This window comes from Uloborus diversus, chromosome 2, assembly GCF_026930045.1.
Source record: "Uloborus diversus isolate 005 chromosome 2, Udiv.v.3.1, whole genome shotgun sequence".
Lineage (NCBI taxonomy): Eukaryota > Metazoa > Arthropoda > Arachnida > Araneae > Uloboridae > Uloborus > Uloborus diversus.
In genome coordinates this window covers 119,554,907-119,582,555 of record NC_072732.1, presented here as the reverse complement: position 1 = coordinate 119,582,555, position 27,649 = coordinate 119,554,907, and the positions used below count along the sequence as shown (strand labels likewise).

Here is a 27,649-nt window from a genome sequence, read left to right as displayed (position 1 = left end):
CATCTTTCTAGTGTTAAATCATCCATTAAATTCAATGCATACATGCCCAAACACTTATCTAAACTTTTAAGAAATTTCACGATTATTTAAAAGATCGAACTGTACTGTAAAACCAATGGGGTTGTTTCCTTCAGTCAAAAATAGCACTTTTCGTCACTGAAATTGATAGAATAAGCACAAAAAATAACATGGACAGAGAAAATACTTTCATTTTTCCAACAGTTATTTTTCAAATATTTTTTTTAAATGTCTGATTTTTCAAACAAAAGGCTTGGTCTTGATGACGTCACAAATGACGCTCTTTGGCGCATCTTTCTACCACGGATCCACGTTATGATAATCAAGAAGCGAATTAAAATTGCGCTCTACGCTTGCTATCAGCGATATCGTTGCCAATACACGTGAGTAAAGATGCGAATTAAATATTTTGCACTGTGAATGGCAACACTGAATGGCATTTTATCATTTGTGATGTCATCGGCGGAAGCTTAAACATAAAAGTGCAGCGATTTAAGTAATTTTTTTAAAAATATTAAACTTAAACAAATTATTTAAAAAATGGTCAGATCCTATGTTTTTAAGCATGCTCCTTCAGAAAAAAAAATACTTCTAAAATTTTAGAAACGACCCCATTGAATTTGAATGCCACTTTCAAACTTTCTTCATCGTTTGTTGCTGTTTATCTTCCTGACAAAGGTATTTTTTTGATTGAACATAGCTGGAGTACTTCAAGCATTTGTAATGGTATTACAGCTTACTTTTATAACGTTGTATTTAATATTTTGTCTCTAAAATCATCTTCAAATCTCTCATTACAATGACCACAAGTGTGATCACTTGTAATTGTTATGAATTCCAGTATTTTTATAAATAATTTTGAACCGTTCTTTTCCTCTATTTGCCTTTATCTCTCTCCCCTCTTCCCATTTAGCTCAGACTCTCAAAAGAAAATATATAGTCACTGAGCTCAGCTCAGTAAGACGTTCTTATAACAACTGAACCTATAAGAGAGCCAAACAAGAAATATAAACTTCATCAATTTGGATTTCGAAAGTTAAGTATTGTTAGTTAAAGTTTCCTTTAAACACATGAAAAAAAAAAAATACTCTGACTCCCAGCCATTTGCGAAAAGTGTCTCCTGATCAAATATCTACATTCAAAAACGTACAATTTAGAGCAGTGTTATACATCTTTTCCCAGCTGCACAAATATAAAAGCAGCTGGTTTTAGTAAGGAAAATACAGCAAGATTCAGATATGTTTATAGTTTTTCGTCGATTATATCAAATCAGTTTTTATTTTAACTTTTGTTTCGGGTAGGAAAAACAATTTTAAATATTAGTTTCATATATACTTTTGCATAACTGCACCAGGAAAAAGTTCACACAGAACGAGACTGAGTATTTTCGCGTAAAAACGTGCACATGACGTTAGCTATTTCATTTAAAACTTATTAATTAAAGAAATAACATGATAATTCTTACTCAATAAAACGAAATTTGAAAGCTTGAATATTTATTTAGTAGTAAAAAAGAAATGGGGCTATTAGGAGGACCACTTTTGGGCAGAACGAAGTAATATTCGTTATATTTTACTTTTCGGTAATAGTTTCGGCCAGCTAAATAGTTTGTCTTATTATTTATTAACAGTTAATAATGGGTCATTGTATGCATATTCTATATCATAAAGTCATTAAAATAGAAGGCAACTAAACGTTTTGAGTGAACTCAATTCAAAGTGATAATGTAATCTAACAAGTGAAAGACACTTTGGGGGAAAAAACATTTAAAGAATCATCTAAAGTATGTTTTACAGTAAAGTAACGTAAAGTAAGAACGTCTAAAAAACACAAATTCGTAGATTACTGCAGACATATGTTTCGGTGTTTCAGGGAACGCCTTTTTCAATGCAAAACATAGTGGCAGTAATCTGCGAATTAGTGCTTTTTAGACGTTGTTACTTTACGTTACTTTACTGTTCAGCACAAAGGTATTTATTTATCTTATCTTTTACAGTGTATTACATAAGAACTGATGCTGATGGCAATGCTTCCGAACTTTGCCACCGTTATGTTAGAATAATACATTTAATTCAGTTATACATATCCTGGAATTATACTTCGAAAATAATTTTTAAAATTTTCAAAAACAGTAGAAAATTTGACCACGGAAAATGCCTTGATGTAGTTTTTCGATTACCTAGCTCTATTCAAGACTAAGAAATAAATAACCTTAAGTGTTACTCTGTTAATATTCTTCCACGTACACATGAAACTTTTCGTGCGATCAATACATGTTCAAATCGAAAAAATAGTACTACATATTAATCATGAAAGAAATTAACTGTCAAACAAAATAAATTAGTATATTATGTATAGATCTACGTTCCTTAAGTAAATAAATAAAGCACAGGAAAACCTATTTTGTAAGAGACAGCAAAATTCCTTACCTGCATCACGCACTTGAAGATGCCATGAAAATTGCTGTAAAAAGTTGGTGAAAATCTAGAATGTTTATTTTTAACGGGAAACAGACACGTATATTTTGTATGCATAACCACGATAGGTTTCGTTTTTTCTTGTTTCGTTTTCTTCAAACATAGATTTTAAGATTTGTTGTTCAATACTCTAAAAAGAAATTTAAACTGAAAATGTTTTTTTTTGTTGTATTTGAAATTAATGTTGAAGAAATTAACAATTAATAAGTTGTTTTTTTAGACTCCTCTCCCACCCTCGCCGTTCAAAAATGATCCCCTTCAAAACCAGAAGCGGGATCTGCCCGTGGACCTAGCTGGTGGCTAGTTCCATGAGTGACTTATTGAAATAGTGAGCTAAACCTGAATATTAAAATGACCATGAAAATACTATAATGACAAAAAATTGAGATTTACTAGTTGTTTTACCTTGATTGATTTTTGATTATATATCCTATCCATTAAATTTGATCCATTTCATTGCCTATTCTGTGCACATGGATAAAACTCGGTTGTGACTCACAGTACACGAAAAGTTTGAGTTGCATTGTGATAAGTACAAAAACTCTTGTTTCCTACCCTGATGAGTAGATAAAAAATAGGTGGTTGTTTCTTAATGATAGTACTTCCCTTTTATATTGCTAATAGATTAATGAAACATATAATTAGTTTATAACATGACATTTTATATGTGACTCACCTACATGACCAATAAGACTTACACTACAATGCCCCTACATATTTTTATTAACTATAAAACTAAATACATAAAAAATAAATCGTTCTTAATGTTGCATAAATATTAGAGTTGAATCTATTATGTAAACAATTGTTTAAAAAAATGAATAGAAAAGTAAAACCACAATTGTGTTATGGTCTACTTTGTTATGGAATTAACCTGTTATCATCTCGATAAAAGAAACATTTCAATGATGGCAAAGACGACTACAATGATGTATCAAGTTCGTATTTCCGAATATATGTTTGTGAAACAATTAACACTTCCCTATTGCAAGCGGCTATTAACTATGTACGTAATGAAAACCAAACTAGGACAACGAAAAAAAATATTATTTTTTTCTGAATGATTACAAGGTTTATTATTATAAAAATAAAAGCTATTATTATTATTATTATTATTATTATTATTATTATTATTATTATTATTATTATTATTATTATTATTATTATTATTATTATTATTATTATTATTATTATTATTATTATTATTATTATTATTATTATTATCATTATTTTATCATCATCATCATCATTATTATGCGTAAAAAGGGAGTTTAAACTCTTGTGCTTTTTCCCTTGCTCGCCCTATAGATAATTGCTAAGTTCAGTTCGTTTCACAAGCATTATTTACTGTTGGAAGAATATTCAAACAATAATGGTTAATAAGGTTTGCTGAGATTGTGACACACGAAACATTACCTTTAAGAAAGGTTGTTGTTTGACATGGAAATTCAGAGCTTAATTTACACAAATTAGAGCACTCACCCAAAACAGAAATACAAGAATGACATTGAATGATATTAAAAAGAAAATTAAGGATTAAAGTTCATTGACATTTTTTTAATAAATGTATAATGTAATCTACAGTCTAGTAATAAAAAGGTTTTTTTTTCAGCCTATTTCAATTTTATTGTTTCATTTAAATGCTCTTAGGAACGAGTAGTTGTAGTTCGTAGCCTTTATTTATAATGCACTGTCTAGGCATCTCGCGTGCGTTTAGGCTATTATGCATATAAGCAGTTTTACCCTAAATTATGAAAACCAATACAAACTCTCTTATCACAATGAAACAAGTAACGAAACGGCTGATAAATACAATTGAAAGCAAAATATTTGTTAGACATTCGAAATATTTCATGGTTTAATATTGCGTTCAAAATTTACTTTTAAAACTTCTTTACTAATAATAAAGCTCAAAGTTTGTCTGGATATTTATCCGGATATCTTTCTGTGACGCGCATAGCGTTTAATCCGTTCGGCAAATTTTCATGAAATTTGGCGCAGAATTAGTTTGTAGCATGGGGGTGTGCACCTCTAAGCGATTTTTCAAAATTCAATTTTGTTCCTTTTCTTTTCCAATTTAAAAAACATTTTACCGAGCAAATTATCATAACGTGGGCGAATAAATTACCAAATTATCCTAACGTGAAACCGTAACATGGTCAAGCAAGTGAACACAGCAAATTGGCGAGAAATTCATCATCCTTTATTTGTAAATATACAGGTTAACCAAATGTTCTTTTAATTTTCTATTACCTGCAAAGTCGTGAGGGTACCGCTAGTTAACTATACAACTGAGAGAAAAATCATGAATGCATAATTATTGTTGTTATTTTGCAGAGACAAGCATCAGGAAGAATGATAACTCATTTTTGAGTCGGAAAAAATGGATTTTTCTGCTGCTCTTGTGTTTGTGGGTACATATGCACGTACTGTTAAATGCAGAAGTTAGCATTCATTCGGGGTTGAGTAAGTTGCAAATTTGCTAGGTTGAAAATCAAACTAAAAATTTCTCTTAATCACAATACTTAAAAAATGATTTTCAAAGGTTTGTGAGCACATTAAAAGAGTTTGACGTGATTATTTCACTTAAAAAGTAGTTTTATTTGTTTTTCTTCAAATTACTTTTTATAAGCTTTCAGCACAAATAAAAAAATAAATAAATAAATAAAACAGAAAAAGAAAAAAAAAATAATAAGTTTGGAAAAGAGAAAAAATAAAATAATAATAAAAGCTTCCCTTGTCTAAAAATGTAGTTTTCATTTCCATTTTTTCCCAATCTGTATTTATTTTACAGGTTTTCCGGAGAAAAAAAAATCCTTAAAAAGAAAATAATAATTATAAAAGCTTTATCAACAATGCTTCAAAATGCGTTACCTGACATTCTTAACTAAATCTAGCTTAACTAAAAAGCCAAAAGTGGTACAATTCAAATTCTTCATTTTTTAGCAAAATTGTAAAAAATGAAAAGTGTTGCAGAGAATCTGAAGCGTATCGGCATATTTTCATCGCAACAAGCTGGCTTAAGCTTTCAATTTTCCAATAGAAGAGAAAAATGTCATTTTCTTTTCCTGACAGTCGAACCAGATTTCTTTTCAAATTTATTAAAGATCGTTAGCTTTTTTACTTATGCGTTGCTTTTTGAAATTTCAAGAAAGACTCTCATTTTAATCTGATATTCACCTTTTTAAGGATACAATTTTTTTTCAAAACTTACTAAAGCTTCGCGGAATTTAATTTATGCATAATTTCAGCATTTACACGCATTCGTTATCCCCCCCCCCCCGCACTCGTTTTTATTTATTTTTTAATTATTTTTTTTCAAACTCTAAACGACCGAAAACCTTCTAATAAACAAAGCATTTTAAAATCTCAGTGGAGTGGCCATCTCAGGGATGTCCATCCACTAAAAAGCGATGGCTCATCCCTCTTGAATACCACGAAGCAACCCCCAACATCCCCCCCCCCCAAAAAGAAACAATCACGTAAAAACATTATCCCAATAAGTTGATTGGCGCAGTCCAGCCCCCTCTCATGAGCATCTTTACACATCCGAAGGCAAACTTATAATGTTGTTGAAACCAAATTTTTAAAACCTCAAAATTGAAAAATATTCTATCCATTATTTTCGGGGATATAGAGAGATCCTTTCTCAAAAACAAATTGCAAAAAACATTTTGAGATTCCAAAAGATTAAAACTTTCGATCTCTAAACCTAATAACTCTGAGAAACGTGTAAGCAACATTTTTGCAAATAACGAATAAAGACCTTTGTTGCTTGAAAATTAAATGAATCAACTAACCAATGTTTTGATGCCTTAAAATTGCAAAGTATTGCATACACGTGTTTCGGTGTTAGTGTTTCGGTGTTAAAAGGAACACCTTTTTCAATACAAAGAAGTGTGAGCTTTTGGATTAAAAGTCATCCGAGGAAAGTCCAAAGTCAGCTTTCCTCGGATGACTTTTCCACCAAAAGCTCACTTCTTTGCATTGAAAAGGGTGTTCCTTGTAACCCCGAAACACGTGCTGCAGCAATTTGCAATTTTTTTTTACATCAAAGCGTTGGTTGATTGATTCATTTAATTTTGCAAAAGTCTGATTTAATTACGTTACTTTTATTATGTGTATGGTTATCCATTTATGAAATGAATTTATTTTTATTACTAGAAAATCGCCCGTCAATGTATGCCGGGTGAAAATTGCTTCTACATTTGAACAAAGCAATGGCCTGTTTGGTGGTATTTTGATAGTTAAAATTTAAACTCTCACTCCAGTGAATAAACCCTAAACTGCAGTGGAGAGTGTAAACTGTTGACCACTTTTTCGTTTCTTCATCCTCCTAAAATTACAGTTTTACCAGTAAAACAGTTAAATTACCGGATGCAGTTCAGCCTTATCAAAATAAAGCATTTCCCTCCATGTAAAACATTACCAAAAAAAAAAAAAAAAATCAAATTATCATGCTATGGTGCGAGTTTCATTGTAGATGACTTTTGAGCATTACTCTATCTGTGAATTCTCTATTATTTATATACTAGTCGATCCGTGCGGAACTCCGCACTGTGCTTCGAATCGTTTCATAAGGCATTTCGCTCTTTAAAAATTTCAAAGGAAGAACATTATGAAGAAGAACCGAAAAAAAGTAAGCGCAGAAGAGAAGACATGCAATTAAAAGACATCAGTAACAAAACCTCGTTAAATACAACGTTGTGATAATTTGATCATCGCTCACCTTTTGGTCGTACATGTTTTCAATGCAAACATAAATATCATTAAAAGTGGCTGACTAATGACAGGTTGTGGCAAATACAGTCCTGCCCATGTGAGCATCTGACAGCAAAAAAAAAAAAAAAAGAAAAAAAAAACATTAAAGGGATATTTATTGCCACGGATTCGAATTGGCGCCATTCTGATTAACAGCCCGACACCCCAACAAACCTAGCAATTGCACCTTCCTTTTCGAAAGCTATTCATTGAAGGAATGCGTAGTAAAAAACAGCAAAAAAGCTTTTTGACAAAAAAAAATAATAATAAGATCATGCTCCTATATTTTGTCATTAACCAGCATGATACGATTTAAAATTATTCGTAAAGCATGGAATTTGATTAAAGAATGACGAAGATCTCACGTAGCGATTGAAATAAACATTCTAGAGAAGTAATAAATTAGATTAAAAATAAGTGTTTTTATCTTTGAATATTAAACTATTTCACATAGAAGGTTGCTTTAACCGTTAAGGCTTAAATGCCCGCACATGTTTCTCTTTTAATCGAACACTTAAAATTCAAAACCAAAACCAGTTGAACTGAGTCCGTTTTTTAAGTGTAATTTTTCGAACAAAGAAGACAAAATTTATTTTTTTTCAGCAGAAAGCAGAGGAGTAGAAAATGATTTCTTGCTAATGAAGTTGATAATAATTTTAATGCTTTATATCGTATTCGCGCGAATAAAAAATTAAAGGTTTACTGGGTGAAACTCGTAGTTTTAATTTGGCGTAGTATTTTTTCATTTGTACAAAAGGTTGAACACTGCTATTAGAAACATCTACATTTCAACATACAATGAAAATTTTTTTCTGCACAAAAAGGATTTCCTTCAGGTAAATCTAATACTTTTTTATGTTTACATTATGCTGAATGGTCTGAATGTAGTCAAAGCTTTAAAAAAAAAGGAAGAACACTCTTCTATTAACAGTCAACTTATCCGAATGATAACTGTAGCCTGCATAAAGGAGTCGAAACACCAAGTAGCATTCCCACTGTATTTATTTTATTACGTGTGTATGTTATGAGTACATGTAATGCGTAACACTAATATAAATTTGATATTATGTCGGACAGCCCAAGCTTGCCCGAAGTTCAGATAGTTTATAGCCGAACGCTCTACCGAAAAAAACTTATCAATTTAACCGAACAACTAAGTCCAGTGCTTTTAAGCTTTATTAAAATATGAACACACACACACACACACACACACACACACACACAGGCTATATATATATGTATATAAATATATATATATATATATATATATATATATATATATATATATATATTTTTTTTTTTTTTTTTTTTTTTCCGAAAGCGACGTAAAAAATAGGAAAACTGCATTAGAACTTTGCTTTAAAAAATGCATAAGAACTACAAGCTGCATCAAGGTTTTGAAACATCAAGGGGCGTTTTCGAAAGCTTGATTTTTCGACCGTAAGTCTAGTTTTCGTCATTAGCCAGCCTGATAAGTTTTAAAAGAGAGGGGAATAATATATAAGATAAGATATTAAAGAGAAATGTTTTTTTATTTTTTTTGAAAATTTTTACACTTTGTTACCGCAGGCTGCTTGAACCGTTATGGATTAGATGGCAGCACATGTTCATCATTTAACAGCACGGTTAAAATACAAAATAAGTTGAACTATGCTCTTTTTTAAGCGTAGCTTTTCGAATGTAGTAAAAATGTGATAAGCTATTTTTTTTTTTGCAAAAAGAAGAAGAAATACATATTTTACCCTTCAAATTGAGGTAGTATTTTTTTTATTTGTACAAAGAGTCAAAAACTCATTAGAAGAATATATATATTTCAATATAAGATTTATTATTTTTTTCTGAACAAAAAACAATTCTATTGTAGTCTAAAATCTTAAACCTGTTACTTATATTTTCGCTTAATTATTTTCGCTTTAATTTTCTTACCAGAGCCAAAGCTTGAAAAAAAAAAGAGTACAATTCAGAAGTAAGCTCGCACAAAGTCACATCAAGTTTTCATAACAGCAAGGAGCGTTTCCGCCTCATTTATTCTATTCCCTCACATTCGTTATTCACTTAATTAAGTGTTCATGCAATGCGCGATGTTTCTCTATTTTTTTGATGCAGATTGTCCGGATGTGGGTCCGAACACTCATTCTCCTGGTTACGAGAAGAACGCTCTGCCGATCAAGCTATTCAGCTTTGTCGGCCATACTGCAAGTTAAAGTTATAAGTTTAACCGAAAATCTCATTCTGGTCCTTTAAAACATGTTTTTCGGCTGAAAAAAACAATTTTTAGACCGTAGGTCTATTTTTCGTCAGTAGCCAGCACCATAAGCTTTAAAATAAGGTGTAAATCAAAGAAATCGATCAAGAATTGAGGAAAATCTGGCGTAGAGACCAAAAACAGGCTTCAGAAATAATATACAAGGATGATGATTGTTTATTCTGATACGCTTGGTCTAATGCTTCATAAATTCATTTAAACGATAAATTAGCATTTTCCCTGAAAGTTACAGCATATCCATCTAAAACATTTCGTAAAATATCTGTCAAAATTGAGATGCCTGTATTACGTGACATTATGCCATTTTTTTTCAAAACACCTGTTTTTTTTTCCATACATCAAAGCTGTGTAAGAAATGTGTCTATTTCTTGCTTAAAATTCTATTAAGTGGTTAAAAATGTAATAACAAACAAAAAATACTTGCATAAAAAGTTATACTCAATTTTGTCATAATTTTAGCTAGAGGTTATGTATAAAATTAGAATTAATTATTTTTCAATAACAAAGTGGTTTTTTTCTAAATTAAAAATGGTGTAAAAAACAGTTTCTACACTCATCTAAATGAAACTAATATAAACCGTATATAATTAACTATAAAGCATACAAACATGAAAAAATGAAAATGAAAAGCATCATAATTGTATCAATATATTGCATATAACTATTTTTAGCTCTTTTGCAGCAACAAATTCCGTTTTTTAACGGAAAAGGAGTTTAAAAAAATCATGTTTATAGAACCACGAAGCAATTCTTAAAATATCAAAAACAATTCTATAAGTTAATAATTAAACAAACTCAATTTTTTGTTTAAGGGATACACGTGTGTAATTTGTTCAAATATTAAGACGTTAACTTTCGTACATTTTTCTTTTGGTCAAACACAAATATACCTACGGATGGCAGAACTTATAATTTGAATTTAAATCGGAAGTGAGAAATATTGTGTAACGGTTGACAGTAAAGTTCATTTAACTTTCAATTGTGGTATTCTTGAAACGTATTTCTTCACGATGCCAAAAAATCGAAATTTTCGAATCACGTCAATCAACGTGTATTTTGTCCTACAGTCTCGTTCATTGTCTAGCATATAGAATTGTTACTTCAAAACGAAAAAAAAAAACTAAAAGGGAAGGAGACGATGATGGAAATAAGTAAAACAAGAAGTTCGTCCGATACTAAACAAGCGTATTATTCCGTAATGCAAAATCAAATAATGTATCACTATTTCCCTCTCTGTCGTTCAGTTTAATTGCAATCTAGATTAATCTTAATTGTACTTTTTAAGGGTTAAAGCATTTAATAGGAAAGCCAAATAAATCTATTTCAATAATTTAAGCGAAAAAAAAAAATGGTTATCTAATGTAATATAAGCGGTATTCTATGGTTTTGACAAAACGAACATGGCAACATCGTAATGTTGTAATTAAGTTCTATGTAGCCTTCACGATGCTTCCAAGTTAGGTTTTCCCCCAACTATAATCTTTCTTTAGTCCAAACAAGGTTTTGAAATGACATTCAATGTCCAAAATTTCGTAAAAATATATTGTATTAGGGATTTTGAGTTTTGGTCCAGAGATACTTTCACGCCTGTGGACATCCACATATGCTCAAAATTTTCAGAAGTTTAAATATTTATCAGTATAATTGTCAATATTATAGTTAAGACAAACCAGGAACATTTTCTAAAATGTATCAAGTAAGCCTTAACAGTTACCATATTTCTTATTAATGTGAATGCTTAAACAGTCGCATTAAAAAATAAAGTTGTAATTTTGTTTCACGGTGACAAAAACAAAAAGAAGGGAGAAAAAAATTTGTACCATTGCTTACTATCGATCAACGCTTCTGATGGCAACTTAAAAAAACTTCAGCAAACATATAAGAAGAGGAGGAAATTTCATATTATAAGATTGGTAATTTAACGAAATTAACAAATCCAAACAGTAATTTAGAAGCAGTAAGAATCATTTGCTGCATAGAAAATGAAGAGCGTGGGTTTGTTTAAACAATTCGTATAGCACGCCAATAATGTTCGCAGTTCGGATTGCCGCTTCCATTTCCTTCGCTTCAGGGTTTGAGTTGGCGAGCAAATCTAGTTTTAAATCCTACTCAGAAATAATTTATTAATCATACACAATTGCGTGGTCACTAATATATAAATGAAACTGGAAAATTAAAATTTCTTTTTTCTAGTTTCTATTCTTTTTCTGCAAATGACGGAAAATTTTATTATTTCTAAACTTTTTAAAAGATTTAAAAAGCAAATGTTTCCTTTTTATATCTTCTTAATTTAAAAAACTTTTAATTGTGTGCCATCATGTATTAGAGATGCGATGTCGATAGAACAACAACAACGTTTCAAAGCATCGACGTTAGAAATTAAAGCAACTATTGGGTCGATATTTTGATGCTCTGAACGCTAGGGATTTTTAAAGTATATTTGTACGTAGTAAACTCTAGCTTATGTTTTAACGGGATAATTATATGATTTTTCATATAATAATTATCACAGACTGAATTTATTTATTCATCTTTGAGATTGTTGAACTGGCAAAGAAAGTTAATTACAGTGATACTAATAGTAATACTGCTACTACTACTACTAACAATAATAATGCTAATAATATAATACTATTACGTATTATAATTCAAAATGTAAATAACAATGATGATAATAACAATAATAATAAAAGTAATAATAATAATTATTATTGTAGGTATTACTATTATTAATAACAATAATAATGAAAATTATAAGTATTAATACTATTATTAGGATAGGGAGGAATGATATCCAAACATCCCCATATTTTCCACATGAGTATTGTAAAAAGTAAAAAAAAGTTATGTAATGATTAATCTGAATCAGTTAGAGATGAAATATTTTCTCAAACTAGATAACTCAAAGAAAAAAAAAATACCCCCCCCCCCCAAAAAAAAGGAACAAATAATTGTTCTATTAAGCTTAATTCGAACGGTACTACGAAGAATAATTTTTAAAATCATGTTTAAAGCACAATTTATGTTCACAGATTATAAAATGGAAAAACAACTTGAAATATGTGCTACCAATAGTGTAGTATTCAAAGCAAAATTATAATTTAAGTATTTAAATAATCGACTTTTAGATTCTTCATACTGTCTTGTAAACTGACATTTTAAAATCTAAGCACCTGTTATTTGCTAGTGCCCAAAACCGTATTCGTAACGATTTCTAGCTCACAGACCTGACCTATGAATAACGTTGCGTATCTTCCCCTTCCCTCTCCCAATCTTTAGCGCGCAGGCGCGAAAAGCTCTCTCACTGAAAAGGTAGTCTTCGATTACTTGACAGTTTGGGGCCCGCTGTCGCACTTACTGAGCGGGACAGCGAAGTTTCGGCACAATATTTTATTTATTCGTAAGTTAAAAAAAATTTGGAAAAAAATAATAAATGTTTAAACTGAGCCAAGAATTTTTTTCTTTCGCTCCTAAGTTTTGGCATGGAAACATTTATTTTGCTTCAAAAATCAAAATGTCTCGTTTTGATAACTGTTGCTATTTGCTCCAGCAATGTCGTGGGACTTTTCGATGAGTGTTCCCGAATTTCGGACTTTCTCATAACTTTTTCAGTTACTTAAATAATGGTAAGTAGCATTTTTGTTAGTAGTTTTAGTTACTCTTGTACAATAGTAAACGTAAAATTTTACTTTTATCCCATACTTTTCCGTTTTTAATAAGCTATTTTTAAGTAACATATGTGTGACTTTAAGTAAAACATTTTTGAAATAATGTTTCCTTAATTATGTTTTTATTTGTACCATTTTGTTGGTACTAATCTTACTGTGATTGCGAAAAAAATATGTATATTTTATACAAATTACAAAGCACTTTATCTTTTCTATAGCAAAGCTGCAGTGAAACTAAATTAAAAAATTACTTGGTTGAGGTTGAAAATGTTAATATAGTTATACATTCGTGTTTGTTGTGTTGCTAATTTTGGGTTATTTTTGTGCGAGAGATATTACAGGTAAATAATTTTAAAATTATGTATAGTATGGTGCTGGGACTAGAAGGTGCAAAAAGGAGCCCTTGCCCCTAGTGAAAACTTCACGGGGTGGAAAAATCATCTTATTTCTTGGGGTTTTCCATTGATACTCGATATAAAAACTTAAAGAAAGATGGGAAATATCGGCAACTTCAAGTTTTTTCCCGGTTCGAAAAGGTTGTAGATCCGCCACTGGTAGAGTGCAAAAAAAGTATGAAAATGTTGTTTCAACTGTGCAGATTCATTATATATATATATATATATATATATATATATATATATATATATATATATATATATATATATATATATATATATAAGAAATATATATATATATATATATATATATATATATATATATATATATATATATATATATATATATATATATATATATATAAGAAAAAACAATGACTTATGGGATCATGAACATTTCATAGCATTTTTTTTTTTACAATATAATGCATTTTAACCTCAGTTTCGTATCTTAATCAAAGCGGTTGACCGCTAGTATGGTAGGTACGAAGGGCTTTTTTTGTAATTTGATGAAATGCATTGCAGCATTCAACCCTGAACTTGAACTTGAACCCCTGATCTTTCATTATTATTATTATTTTTTTTTTTGTAAACGAATTTCATTTCACCCACAACTAAAAATTAATTATTTTAATGACTCATGAAAATATCATTGAACAACAAAATTTCAATTGTTACAGAAAATCATTCAAAAATTGCTTTGAGAAACCCGTTTGAACCTAAAAGTTTGTTACATGAGATGTAAATCTGCTAATTCCTGAAATTTATTTCAAAATTTCATTAAAAGCCTTAGAATAAAAAAATTTTCAATCATAAAAGATCCTGCGCTGATTTTTTTTTAAAATATAAATCGAGCTTTGGATGATCGGGTTAGCTTTTTTATGGACTTTTACAGGTATATACCGTATTACCTCGAGTTAACCGGCACGCCGGAACTAACCGAGGTTGACCAACATTCCGAGAAATTCGAATTTTCCGCATAATGTTGGATAATTAAAGGTTTATTTTGCAAAGAAACAAAAGTAAATTTCCCTATTCAGTTAAAATCAGAAAGCAAACCACTGCAAGGAAAAAAATAAATAAATCCCTGAAGTAACCTTTTTTTTTTTTCAAAAAATGTGTATTGCATATAATATGTGCTTGTTATGCATGGTAGGTCATTGCAAACGGATTTAATTATATGCCAATAAAGTAATCAATTCAGAAACAATTACTGTTACTGCGATTCCTCTTTGAGAGGTAAGTTTAATTTTTATTTATTAAATTGCTATGGTAAATTCTTTAGCGGCAATTTTATTGGTTTAGAGGCGGTAACTTACTGCTAACATGTTTGCTTAATTTTAATTTAATTTCATGAAGTTATTCGTTCTTAAACAACATTTTTCCTGTAAAAAAAAAGACATTGTTAGTAAATATTTTTACGAAATTAAATTGTTTATTAATACTAATAAAATATATATAGAACTTATATTCATTTTTAAGCTGAACGTATATCTTTTTAATTTTTTTCCTTACCTCAATTTTTCCGGCATGCCGGAAAAGACCAGGCAAGTGTTATTGAAAATCTGGTGACCCCCGAATTTTGTGGCATGCCGGGTAATGCGGGGCAATAATACGGTTAGTCGTTTATTACGTTCACAGAACAATTGTTGCAATGAATTGGGCCACTTACATTTGAGAATTCAAGTTTTAAATTTAGGAGTCGCTAAAACTTTTGTAGTTCAAATCAGTTAGTTAGAAAAAATGTTCTACCAAAAATGTCTCAATTTGTAGCCCAAACATCTCTTGTAGTATGCTATCATTAAAATAATTTAGTAGTTGGAAGAGAGAGAGATCGGTACCGCCGCTGAGCCCGCACTCAAATGCGTTGTTAGGGCGATGCTGAAATTTCGGGACTTAACATACATGGAAAAATTAGACAGCTTTTTTCATGGAAGTTGTCCTTTGGTGCTCTTTCTTACTTTATCTACCAAAGAATCTTTGAATAAACGATAAACCCTGGAAAATTGCATGTTTAAGTCAGGTTCTAAAGTTGCCATATACAGATGTAAGCGAAGTGATAATTTAATATCTCAAAGACTGTTAATGAGCCAAATAAATCAAATGATTTTTACAATAAAATAACTTTAAAACACTAAACGAGTTTAATTTAAAATATTTTCACTTTTTTGGTGGGTAAGATGTTTTTAAATGCCGTAGTTAATACAAGATTAAACGTAAATATTCCTGAAACATGAAATGTGGTACACACATTTGATTACGAGGTATTACCATTCCAAAGGATTAAAGTATTCACAAAAAAAAAAAAAAAAAAAATGTACATGATAGGGTTATGTATAATACAGCAGTAAGAAGGCAAAATGGGGGAAAGTAATGAAGGTAAGAACAGTATCAAAAATTTTTCATTTAGCACATTTTTCATTTTTGTCTTGTTTGTTTTATGCTTTATTGTACCTTCTTGAACATTTTGTTTACGTTGAAAATAAAGCACGAAAAGTATGTCCAATTTCAATTTTTTTTCTATTGATTGTGGGGAATCAAAAGGGCAATTTCTCAGAAACTTATTTTTGTAGACGCTGCGGTTTACCTTCCCAAGGCACTAAATTACTCCCTGGCTTTACTGGTAAATAAGCACTTTTTGTCGACATTAATAATTATTTCGCATAATTGTGGTTGAACTTCACTGATGCAGTGAAATATCCTCCTTCAATGAGTAAGTAAGTGTGAGCTTACATACATTGACATTTGACTTTAAATAACCCCATATAGAGGAACCCGATAGTGTTGAATCAGCTGTTCTAGAGGGTCAATTCCGTTCACGAAAAAAAAGAGAGTGCGCAATCAGGAAATGCCTTTTTACAGTGATTGGATTGTTCAACGCTGAAAACGCCTTGTTCTTTCGTGCAGTGGTGCATTTTCTACTAACCGTGAACTGTCAGCTCTCTCTCTCTCTCTGTCAAAGGGTTTCATTTTTTCCTTTACTAACACAAAACTAATTAATTTTCTTTTTAGTGCAAATTTATCTCAAAGTTGGAAGACGGGATGATTTATTTCATAACTGCATTGAAAATGGTCTCTTAATGTTTTATGTGGCTTCGGCAAGAGTCAAATTACAATATTTAAAGTAAAGTTTTAGTGGAAAAATTGGCAAAGCATTTGACAGTCTATTTGAAATCATCACAGTTTACACAAATCAACATTTATCAAAAATATGATTTCAAAGCTTCATGTAGTAAGTGTAGCTAGTATTGCGGGTTACACTTCTAAAAATGTACATTGATACTAACAGGCGTTTTTTGGTTTTTAAACAAATTTATCCGAGATTAGGTTGTATTTAAAATTAACGTTTTAAACAGAGTTTTATAATATAGTAAACTATTTTTAAATTTATCAGAGAAAAATATTTATGTTTGATGAAAAAAGGGTATAGGCCATTCCATGTCAAGTGATCCTAAGTTTCTTTCCTCACATTTTCACATCGATTGTACCCTTCGTGGTTATTAAAAGTTTAAATTTTTAGATTTTTATCTCTTTAATTTTTTGATATGAGACTTTGAATTTGGCAAAAAAGCCGTGCGGATACCGCTAGTTACTTACATAAACAAAACATCATTACACCATTTCTAATGTATTTTTAAAATGTAATACTTTCATTTATTACCTGCTTTTAACTGAAAACTTTAACTTATTTTAATAGTATTTCTTCATTTAATAAACAACTTACAAATGTGATCATCATGTTCTTTGATGTAAAAGAAGAGCTTCTGTTCAGTGTAATTGACCTTGCCCACGTGACCAAAAAATGCGCCTCGCGTTCTTTCCAGAAAGCTTGAAAGCATTTGCATATTTAAGTGGATATTATCTAGTGTTCTTTACGAAGTAAGACAATTTATTGCTATGTGTTCTAGTAACTGACTGAAACTTATCCTTTACATAACCGAGAAACAGCAATTTTCATATCCAAAGGTTATGATCTCAGATACAAAAATAGATGTCATTAAAACTATTTCGTTGAAAAATGCTAGAACTTTTATGTTGTCCAAGTATTATGAGACACATAAGCTAACATAATTGGTCTCGGTAAATTTTTTCTTGTGTCTCTTCAGGTTAAATTTAACGCAACTAAAAAAAAAAAAAGAACCCTGATTTTTATTAAGCAAAATCTCAAAATATGGCCTCATAAGATCTTCTGTTAGAAGCTATATAAACACTCTGAGACATACACCGTGACCAAAACTGCTAATTTTTGTTTTTGTTCATGGATATAAAAATGCATGATTGCCTGACTCTTGCATTACACAAATAATTAAGTATATTAGAGAGAAATGAGAAAAAAAAAAGACTTGTCATACATAGGGAGCGGAAATATTGCATATTAGACAAAAATTAACGTGAGAAATATATTTTATTCAGTTTGGAGTTTGAGCTAAAGCAAATGAGCCCCAAATTAACCAAAGTTTGATGGAAATAATACATTTGGTGGGTTATTTTAAGATTTTCATCCAAAAAGCTAATAAGGGAAAACCATACAACGACATTGTGATTGTTTTTTTTTTTTTTTTTTTTGAAAGAGGAAGGAATACTATAACTAAATTGACAGAGAAATTGCTTGGTGTTTTTGCAATGTGTGGAAATGTTATTTGATATATTTCAGACAATTTTCTATCAGATGAAGTGAAAAAGATGAATATTGAAGACCTTAATAAAGAAAAATTCCATTAAAGAACTAACCTTCCAAGAATGTAATGAATGTGACAGATAAAAATGTCACGAGTTCTATTCATATTTTTAATGTTTAAAATGTGCTGTAATTTGTATTTAAAAATATAAAATTAAAATGATTTTTTTTTAAATTGCAATTTTTTTTTTGCCCAATTTAATCCTTCCAGTCTCCACGATGCCATTTTTTAAATTTGAAATAACGAAGCGTGAAGTCACACTTGTCTAAATTTTCGAGGCCTATTACTGAGTTTCAAAAAATATCTGGCAACAAATACCGGACGAAACTTATATCAGAGGAACATCACAAATTCGTTGACGAGTCAGGAACCAGATGCATTGTCCAACGGCCGCGCAATCCTTACAATTCCAGAATCTTGCTCTTAGAAATACAGCTGTAATCAGTTATAACTTTCCTGTAAAAAGGAGACCTTTTGAAACATAGTTACATAGTTAGCTCTCTGATGTTACGACACAATGCAATAATTAATACCGGCACAAAGAGTGGATGTTTTTTTTTTTTTTTTTTGTAAATAGATCTTGGTTTTGCAAGTACATAGGATAATTTTCTTTAACATAAATTTTATTCTTCTGTTTTTTCTAAAATTGATTTTTTAAATGCGTCATACCTTTTTGAGGCATCCCATAAATCATTAAAGATGTCATGTGTATAGAAACAAAATGTGTCCTTCTAGAATTAAAAAAAAAAAGTGCCTCTTGTCAGCATTTTAACTGATTTTTTTTTTTTTTGCTCTTGATTAAGTTCTCTTTGAAAGGTCAGTTTTTTCATAAATTTTTAATGAACTTAAACAGTTTAAATATTCAATGAAACTCATTACTAATAATAAAGCTGAAAGTCGGTCTGGATCCCTGTGACACGCATAGCCAATACCGTTCGGCCGACTTTCATGAAATTTCTTGCAAATTAGTTTGTAGCATAGGGGTGGGTACCTCGAATCGATTTTTCGAAAATTCGATTTTGTTTTTTCTATGTTCCAATTTTAAGAAAATTTTACCGAGCAAATTATCACAACGTGGACGAATAAATTACGGAATTATCATAACGTCGAACCGTAAGATGGGCAAGCAAATGAATACTCGTATAGCAAATTGGCAAGAAATTCATCATCCATTACTTGTAAATATACAAGCGAACAAAATGATCTTTTAATTTTCAACTACGGGCAAAGCCGTGCGGGTACCACTAGTATTTAATAAAGTTAGAAATATAAAAGATATTTTTACTGTCATGTATCAACATTACATTTGCAAAACTGAAATCATAGCAGTAATTCAAACTGCTAATTTACAAACGAATGTTTTGACATCATTCGGTTCAAGTTTCATCTATACAAATCGTTTCAAATTTCTACTCCTCTTTATCTCTTTTTAAATTCAGACATTAATGTATTTATTTTCTTCATCGGTTGCTGACACATATTTAATTATCTTCAAATGTATTTTATAAATTTTGAATTTATTTTGACTTATTGTGACGTTAATTTGAGACATATTATTCAATTTCGGAAACCTGATTTCTTTTCAATATTTGTCATATTTATCGTCGACGCATTTAATGTTCTATAATAGAAAAATTGTCAATTTAACCATAAATACCACTGTCTTTCTTCGTCCCAGAGGTAATTTGATCAACGTTAACTTTTGCGTTTCGTTTATCTGTTTTTCCAATAACTATTTCTTTCTATTCCCTTGCATTTATTCACTTGCTTTTTAAAATGTTTTTAACTATTTTTCATCTGTCGAAATTTTTTAACTAATAATAGGTGTGCATTTTTTCATTCACATTGCTTCAAGTGTATTTTTAGAACCATTTCCCGGAAAATGTTTAACGTTTAATTTTTAAAATTAATTTTCATTCATCCTTGTTTTTTTCTTCTGTTTTGTCAGAAATAATAGTATTAAGAATTGGAAATACATTTGTACTCAATATTTATTTATTAAAAAAAACTGTTAAGAAATGTCGATCGTTTCTCTGCTTGTTTTTGAAAAACAAAACAACAAATTTCATAGAATGTTTCTTAGTAAGCTAGTTGTCGAATGGGGCATTTGTGGGAAATTACATTTGTTTATTCATGAGTTTCGTTAAGGGGAGTCAGTACCCCCTATACCGTCAATGTTAAATTGAAAAGGTTCATGTACCTTTCTCTGAAAATCTATTTAAGATACATTTATGAAATTTTTTTCTGTACCTTAAGTAGACTGTTTTCTCTATACTGAAGTAATATTTTGCAGAAAGGAAGCTTAGTTTTTTTTAAAAAAATTCTAATGTGTAAGTCACTGTATTTTTTTCAAAAAATGCCATTTTGCAACCCGAAATCAGCTCTGTTTATGCAAATTAGCATAAAATGCTGTAACCGCCGCTACACGGCCCAATGTTATAGCTGATGGCTAATTCAGTCTGTTAAGTTCAGATCTGATCTTTGAGAGAGTAATGTGTTTGTGTTGCAGCGCCAGAGTGTCGCTAATAAAGGTGTTTTTTTTTGCACAAGGTGTTAAGTGCTTTTTTGGGTTAGAGCTATCGAAGTTGGTAAATTTGGCCAACAAATATGGTCCGTCTCACAGGAGCTGTGTGGATATACGCTCCTAAGAATCAGTGAAACTCGAGTGATACAGTGCATTTAGTTGCGAAAGTATTACGCGTATATCGTTATAAGATAAGTGAACGTATATACGATTGTACCATGTCTGAAACTCTTAAAGAACTATTATCGAGAAAGCGAGTTTTCAAAATACAACTTACGAAGTTCAAACAAAAGGTCTCTGTAACAGAGTTTGAAATTAGTGACTTTGAACTATTAGAACGTAAACATAAAGATTTAGAATTGGAATTAAAGGAGTGTTTTAAATCTATTTACGTTGCATGTAATGAAGATGCTACTGAGTCTTTTGAAAAAGAGCAAGAAGAAATTAACGATGTTTTAGATGAATTGGCATACGAACTACATCGAAAGCATTCAAAAGCGAAAAGTGACTTGAAGGTAAATTCGAGGGTTGAATCGAACTCTAATGCCGAGACAAATGTTAAGTTACCTAAAATGAACTTACCGCTGTTTTCAGGAAATTTGCACGAGTGGCTTTCCTTTAAAGACATATTTCTAGCAAGCATTCATCAGAACAAAAATTTATCTGATGCAATGAAATTACAGTATTTAAAATCATCGTTAAAAGGCGATGCTTTTCGGATTGTTCAATCGATTTCAATTGTAGATAGTAATTATGCAGTAGCTTTGTCTCTGTTAGAAGAACGTTATTCAAATTCCCGGGAACAAGTTTATGCTCATCTAAAGCGCTTTTTTAGAATTCCTGCAATTCAAAATGAATCTGCCGCAGCAATCTTAAATTTAATAGATATAAGCACTGAGTGTGTGAGGTCTTTAGAAATGTTAGATCAAAAGGTAGATGGTTTTTCGTCTGTAATTCTAACTTTTATTTTAAGTCAAAAGTTAGATTCAAACACTAAGCTATGGTGGGAAAGGAATCTGAAAAAAGATAATTTGCCGAAGGTATCGGAATTATTAGACTTTTTGAAAGATCATGCGCGTACGTTAAATGCTTCAAAAACAAATGTAAATGTTAAGCAAAACCAGGCTAAAACGGCCGCAATGGTTTCCGGTGTAGTAGATCAAGTTTTGCAAAAGTGCATAATTTGTGGTAAAGGGAATCATAACATTTCCTCTTGCTATCAATTTCTTAAATTAAGCGTAAGAGATAGAGTAAAAGCTCTTAAGAAGCACAATTTATGTTTTCTGTGTTTTGATAGAAATCATGCGTCAAGAAATTTCGTTTCAAAATCTATGTGTAATATTTGCAATAAAAAGCATAATACTTTTTTATGTTTTGATACAGGGAAAAAATCTAATTTGCTTACTGGTTCGCGAGGTCAGTTGAACGCAGTGGAAGTAAATACTAACGAAATTTCTCAGGGGGTCGTACTAGAATCAAACATAAATCTTTTGAACGTAGAGGCGAGTCCGTTTGAACCAATTAATGACAAGCAAAGTTTTGCAGGGTATTCCAACGAATCGTTTCAATCGAAGAGAGTTTTATTAAGTACAGCGATTGTTTATATCAAAAGTAAGGTTGGAAATTTCTTTCCTGCTAAGTGTTTGTTAGATTGTGGCTTGCAGAGCCAATTTATGAGTTGCGAATTAGCGGACAAATTAGAACTGAGAAAAGAAAAAGCAAATGTTTCCGTATCTTGTTTGACTGGGGTGTCAATGAATGTTAAATTTAAAACGTCAGCTGTGATTCGTAACAAGGGTGGAGGTTATTCTCGGGTTTTGGATTTTTTAATTGTTCCGAAAATAACTCAAATTACTCCTGTTAGTCATGTAACTATCTCGGAGATGGGAATATTTGAGAATGTTAACTTAGCTGATTCTGAGTTTAATAGGCCAGGGAAAACTGAATTGCTACTAGGAGCAGAAGTGTTCTTAGAGTTATTAAGATTTGGTCTATTGCATGTACCTAATTCAAATTTAGTATTGCAAAATACTGTGTTTGGCTTTATTGTGGGTGGTAGTACTAAAGATAATTTCCAGCCTAAAGACTTGCATTGCGGGTTAATTAATGAGGCCGAATTAAGTAGGGAAATTAAAAAATTCTGGGAAATAGAAAGTATTGACGAAACAGATCAATTTACAAGTTCCGAAGAAATTGAGTGCAATGAGCATTTCTTAAAAACTCACAAACGAGATCAATCGGGAAGGTTTGTAGTTCAAATGCCTTTTAAACAGGATCCGCGGTTATTAGGAGATTCGAAACAAATAGCCATAAAAAGGTTAAATTCTTTATGGAATCGATTGAACAAAAATCCAAAGCTCGCAGATTTGTATTGTAAATTTATGACTGAGTACGAACGTTTGGGTCACATGGAAAGAGTAATGGAAACTAAAGACCCTGCTCCATGTTATTATTTACCTCATCGCGGTGTCTATAGGCCTGAGAAAAACTCAACAAAACTTAGAGTAGTGTTTAATGACTCGCAGATAACTTCTACGGGGGAATCGTTAAATTCCTTGCAAATGAATGGCGGAGTTATCCAAGAGGATTTGTTTTCTATAATTTTAAGGTTCAGGACTCATCGCTATGCATTTACTGCAGATGTCCGAATGATGTGCAGAATGATTAATGTGGATGAAAGTCAACGTGACTTGCAAAGGATTGTATGGAAAATTTCTAAAAGTGAAGAGGTCAAGACTTATAGGTTATGTACGGTAACATATGGTACAACAAGCGCACCATACCTCGCCATGAGATGTCTCAAGCAGTTAAGTGTAGATGGGGAACAGCAATATCCAAAAGCTTCAACCATTGTGAAGTCAGACTTCTATATGGACGATGTTCTGACCGGAGCGGCGGATTTAGAGACTGCATAGGATCTTAAAAAGGGGAAATTATAGAACTGTTAGGAAGTTGTGGAATGCATCTTCACAAGTGGTGCGGCAATCATCCAGAGTTGATTGATACATCATCAGATGCAGATTGCTACGATTTTGATAAGTTGAGGGACACAAAAACTTCAGGACTGTTATGGAAATCACAGAATGATGTTTTTGCTTTTAATTTATCCTGCGAAGATCAACCTAAAGTTACGAAAAGAACTGTCTTATCTAAAATTGCGCGAATATTTGATCCATTGGGGCTGCTTGGCCCCATAGTAACAAAAGCTAAAATTATTCTTCAGCGCTTATGGAAGTTAAAAGTAGACTGGGATGAATCTCTACCTAAAAAAGAAACTGAAGAATGGCTTCGGTTTATTCATGCTCTGAAGAAAATTAGTTACGTTTACGTCGACAGATATGTTCTGACTGAAACTCCAGTTTTCAAGACAATTGTCGGCTTTTCCGATGCTTCAGAATGTGCGTATGGAGCTTGCGTTTATATGGTTTCGTCCAATGCAAGAAACTCATCCTGCTCCAAATTACTCTGCAGCAAAAGCAGAGTTGCTCCAATTAAAACCGTTACAGTTCCACGGCTGGAATTGTGTGCAGCAGTGCTATTAGCGAAGTTGGTGACAAAAGTGCTAAGAGTTCTCAAATTAAAGGATAATTTGATTTACTTATACTCTGACAGTACTATAGTGCTAGCGTGGCTTCAAAGATCACCATGTGAGTTAAAAACTTTTGTTGCTTCACGAGTAGCTATAATTCAGAGATTGACAGATATCAATCACTGGTTTCACGTAAAATCGAAGGAGAATGCGGCTGATTTGGTATCGCGTGGTTTGGACCCTGAACAATTGATAAATAATGACTTTTGGTTTAACGGTCCACCTTTTCTAAAGCAGGACACTCTTAACTTTCCTTTCGATCATGAAAATGTGGAACTTGGTGATGAATCTTATATAAAAGAGATTAAATGTTTGACTGTTGAAAACCAACCTACTGTAGAGTTAAAAAAGGACTGTGATTTTTCTTTTGTAAATGAATTTTTAAAATTAAGTAAAAATTATGACAAAATTCTTCGCATACTTTGTTATGTTCGTAGGTTTATTCATAATTTAAAAAGTAAAGATAATAGATTAACTGGAGTTATCACTTCAAAAGAAATATGTGATGCTGAAATTTTAGTTATTAAAGCAGCACAATTATCTTTAAATGATGGGTGTAAAACAAAAAGGGCAGGTAAGTTATGTAATTTAAATCCATTTATTGATGAAAATGGTGTCCATAGAGTAGGTGGTCGGCTTGAAAAAGCATCTTTGCCTTTTAATCATAAATGTCCTATTCTTTTACCAAAAAACTCCAAGTTAAGTGAAATTATATTTTACACCTATCATTTAAAATTATTGCATGCAGGTCCGCAAGCTTTATTAAATGTTGTTCGTACAAAATTTTGGCCTTTAGGAGGTAGAAATTTAGCTAGAAAATGTGTTCATTCCTGTGTTACTTGTTTTAAGTGTAAACCTATTTTAACATCTCAAATTATGAGTAACTTACCTAATCAAAGAGTAAATATTTCTTATGTCTTTAATTACACGGGTTTGGATCTATGCGGTCATTTCTACGTTAAATTTAAAAATCAACGAAAGGGTGTTCTGAATAAAGTTTACATTTGTGTATGTATATGTTTTGTAACCCGAGCAATTCATCTTGAATTGCTCTCAGATTTAACTACAGATGCCTTAATAGCAACTCTTAAAAGATTTTTTTGCTAGACGCGGAAAGTGTTCCAAAATATTTACAGATAATGCGACCAATTTCGTAGGAGCCAATGCTCAGTTAAAAAAGTGGTATAGTATGATTAATTTTCCAGATGAAAAATTAGCTTCATTCTTTAATTCTGAAGGTATTGATTGGTCGTACATCCCTCCTAAATCGCCCCATTTTGGTGGACTTTGGGAGGCTGGTGTAAAATCTGTTAAACACCATTTGAAACGGGTAATGTCAAATTTAAGACTCACTTATGAGGAATTTGAAACTGTTATTATTCAAATTGAAGGGGTTTTAAATTCGCGACCTCTTACTCCTTTGTCAAATGATGATGATGATTTTCAATGTTTAACCCCAGGTCACTTTTTAGTTGGTAGGCCAATTTCTGCAATAGCAGAGCCTCAACTAATTGATATAAATGATAATAGGTTAAGCCGCTGGCAAAGAACCACTAAGGTAGTCCAAACTATTTGGAGAAAATGGAAAACGGACTATTTAAGCACACTTCAACAACGCTCAAAATGGATGTTTGCAAAAGATAATGTCAAATTGGGCTCTTTAGTTTTGATAAAGGAAGACAGTTTGCCATGTTGCAAGTGGTTAATTGGTAGGATTGTACAACTGCATAAGGGTTCCGATGATAAAGTTAGAGTTGTGAAGATTCGAACTGCAAGAGATGAACTTAAAAGATCGGTAAACAAGATTGCTCTTTTACCAATTGAAAATTGATTTGTGCTTAGTGTTATTTTTGTATTAGTGCTATATTATTGTGTATTTTGTGAAGGACTTTCTTTTCATTGATTTCTTTATGAAGTTTTCTTTAATATGAATGATTAACTTTTTGAAAATTTTGTAAAATTTATCAAGGCCGGCGGTATGTTTATGCAAATTAGCATAAAATGCTGTAACCGCCGCTACACGGCCCAATGTTATAGCTGATGGCTAATTCAGTCTGTTAAGTTCAGTTCTGATCTTTGAGAGAGTAATGTGTTTGTGTTGCAGCGCCAGAGTGTCGCTAATAAAGGTGTTTTTTTTTTGCACAAGGTGTTAAGTGCTTTTTTGGGTTAGAGCTATCGAAGTTGGTAAATTTGGCCAACAAGCTCTATAAAAATATTTTTGGAATATGAGAAAGATTTTACTTACAGTATATGCAATTAGATGTATGGAATAGGTGGTAAAAATTTCAAAGCCCAACACAATTTAGTTTCTGAAAGAAAGGAACATTTAGTTTCAAAAATACCATTTCTAGATATTGCAATTTAAAGGGGAAAATCATACCTTATCAACATGCGTTTAATTTTTTTTAAAGCTTATTTTAACTTACTTCTAATATGAGCACGCTGAAGAAATTTGTATTATTAAAAATGTATTGAAATGGAGTTTCAAAACATATAAAAATCAAGAAATCAAATTTTTGAAAGTATTTAGGGTACTGACACCCCTTAAGACCCTTACTGTAATGATCGTACTAAGTCTTTTTTCACTCAATTAATTTAATTACAAAAAAAATTCCTTTTGGCTATAATTTCGGAATTAATAGCAATGTAAATACATTCATTAGAAAAATTTCATTCAACATTTTGGCAGAAACACAAGTGTTAAAAACTTTGTTCCATAAGTACTAATATTGTCTCAATGCTTTTTTCCGAGCATTGAAAATGATATAATCTAGTAAATGTTATGAACGTATCACTGAAAAATAATGGTTTGGTATTTCTCTGCATTCAAAAATGTTTGCAACGTACCATCGTATCTGTTTACCGTAAAACGTTTGGTACAAAAAAGAACAATTTAGAGTCATTTCGGAGCACATTTTAAAAAATTGTTTAGACATAATATAACTATATAAGTTTTTCAATAAACATTCAAATCAAAAAATGGCTAAACTAATTTTTGCATATAAATTTCTAATTAGAAAAATATTTATATAATTCGGACATTTACTGAGGAGAAAAAGTATAACTATGCAAAATTTGCGTACAAACAAAATAAAGAAATTGCGTAGTAAATAAACAAATACGTCGGAGCCACAAATATACTTTTCCGACAGCCCCTTTGTGACATCCAGATACTGAAATATCACCGTATCACCTTTAATTTGAACTTACCGGTTTGAAATGACCATTGCCGAGCTGGAGTCAATTGTCTCCAAGTAAGCAAAAATTACTTT

At 31.1% G+C, this 27,649-nt stretch overlaps 2 protein-coding genes across 2 annotated transcripts in view; both read left to right on the top strand.

Moving 5' to 3' along the window:
- The first annotated feature begins 12,859 nt into the window (after positions 1–12,859).
- Positions 12,860–27,649, top strand: part of LOC129217283 (probable G-protein coupled receptor No9) — a 147,688-nt gene continuing 132,898 nt past the window's right edge. The window contains exon 1 of the mRNA XM_054851556.1: positions 12,860–13,148. The gene's annotated coding sequence lies outside the window, so the exon portion shown is untranslated. The remainder of the gene's footprint in view (positions 13,149–27,649) is intronic.
- On the top strand, positions 21,007–23,703 carry LOC129216512 (uncharacterized). The gene has a single exon (XM_054850726.1). The coding sequence runs from the start codon at positions 21,007–21,009 to the stop codon at positions 23,701–23,703; it is 2,697 nt and encodes an 898-aa protein (XP_054706701.1).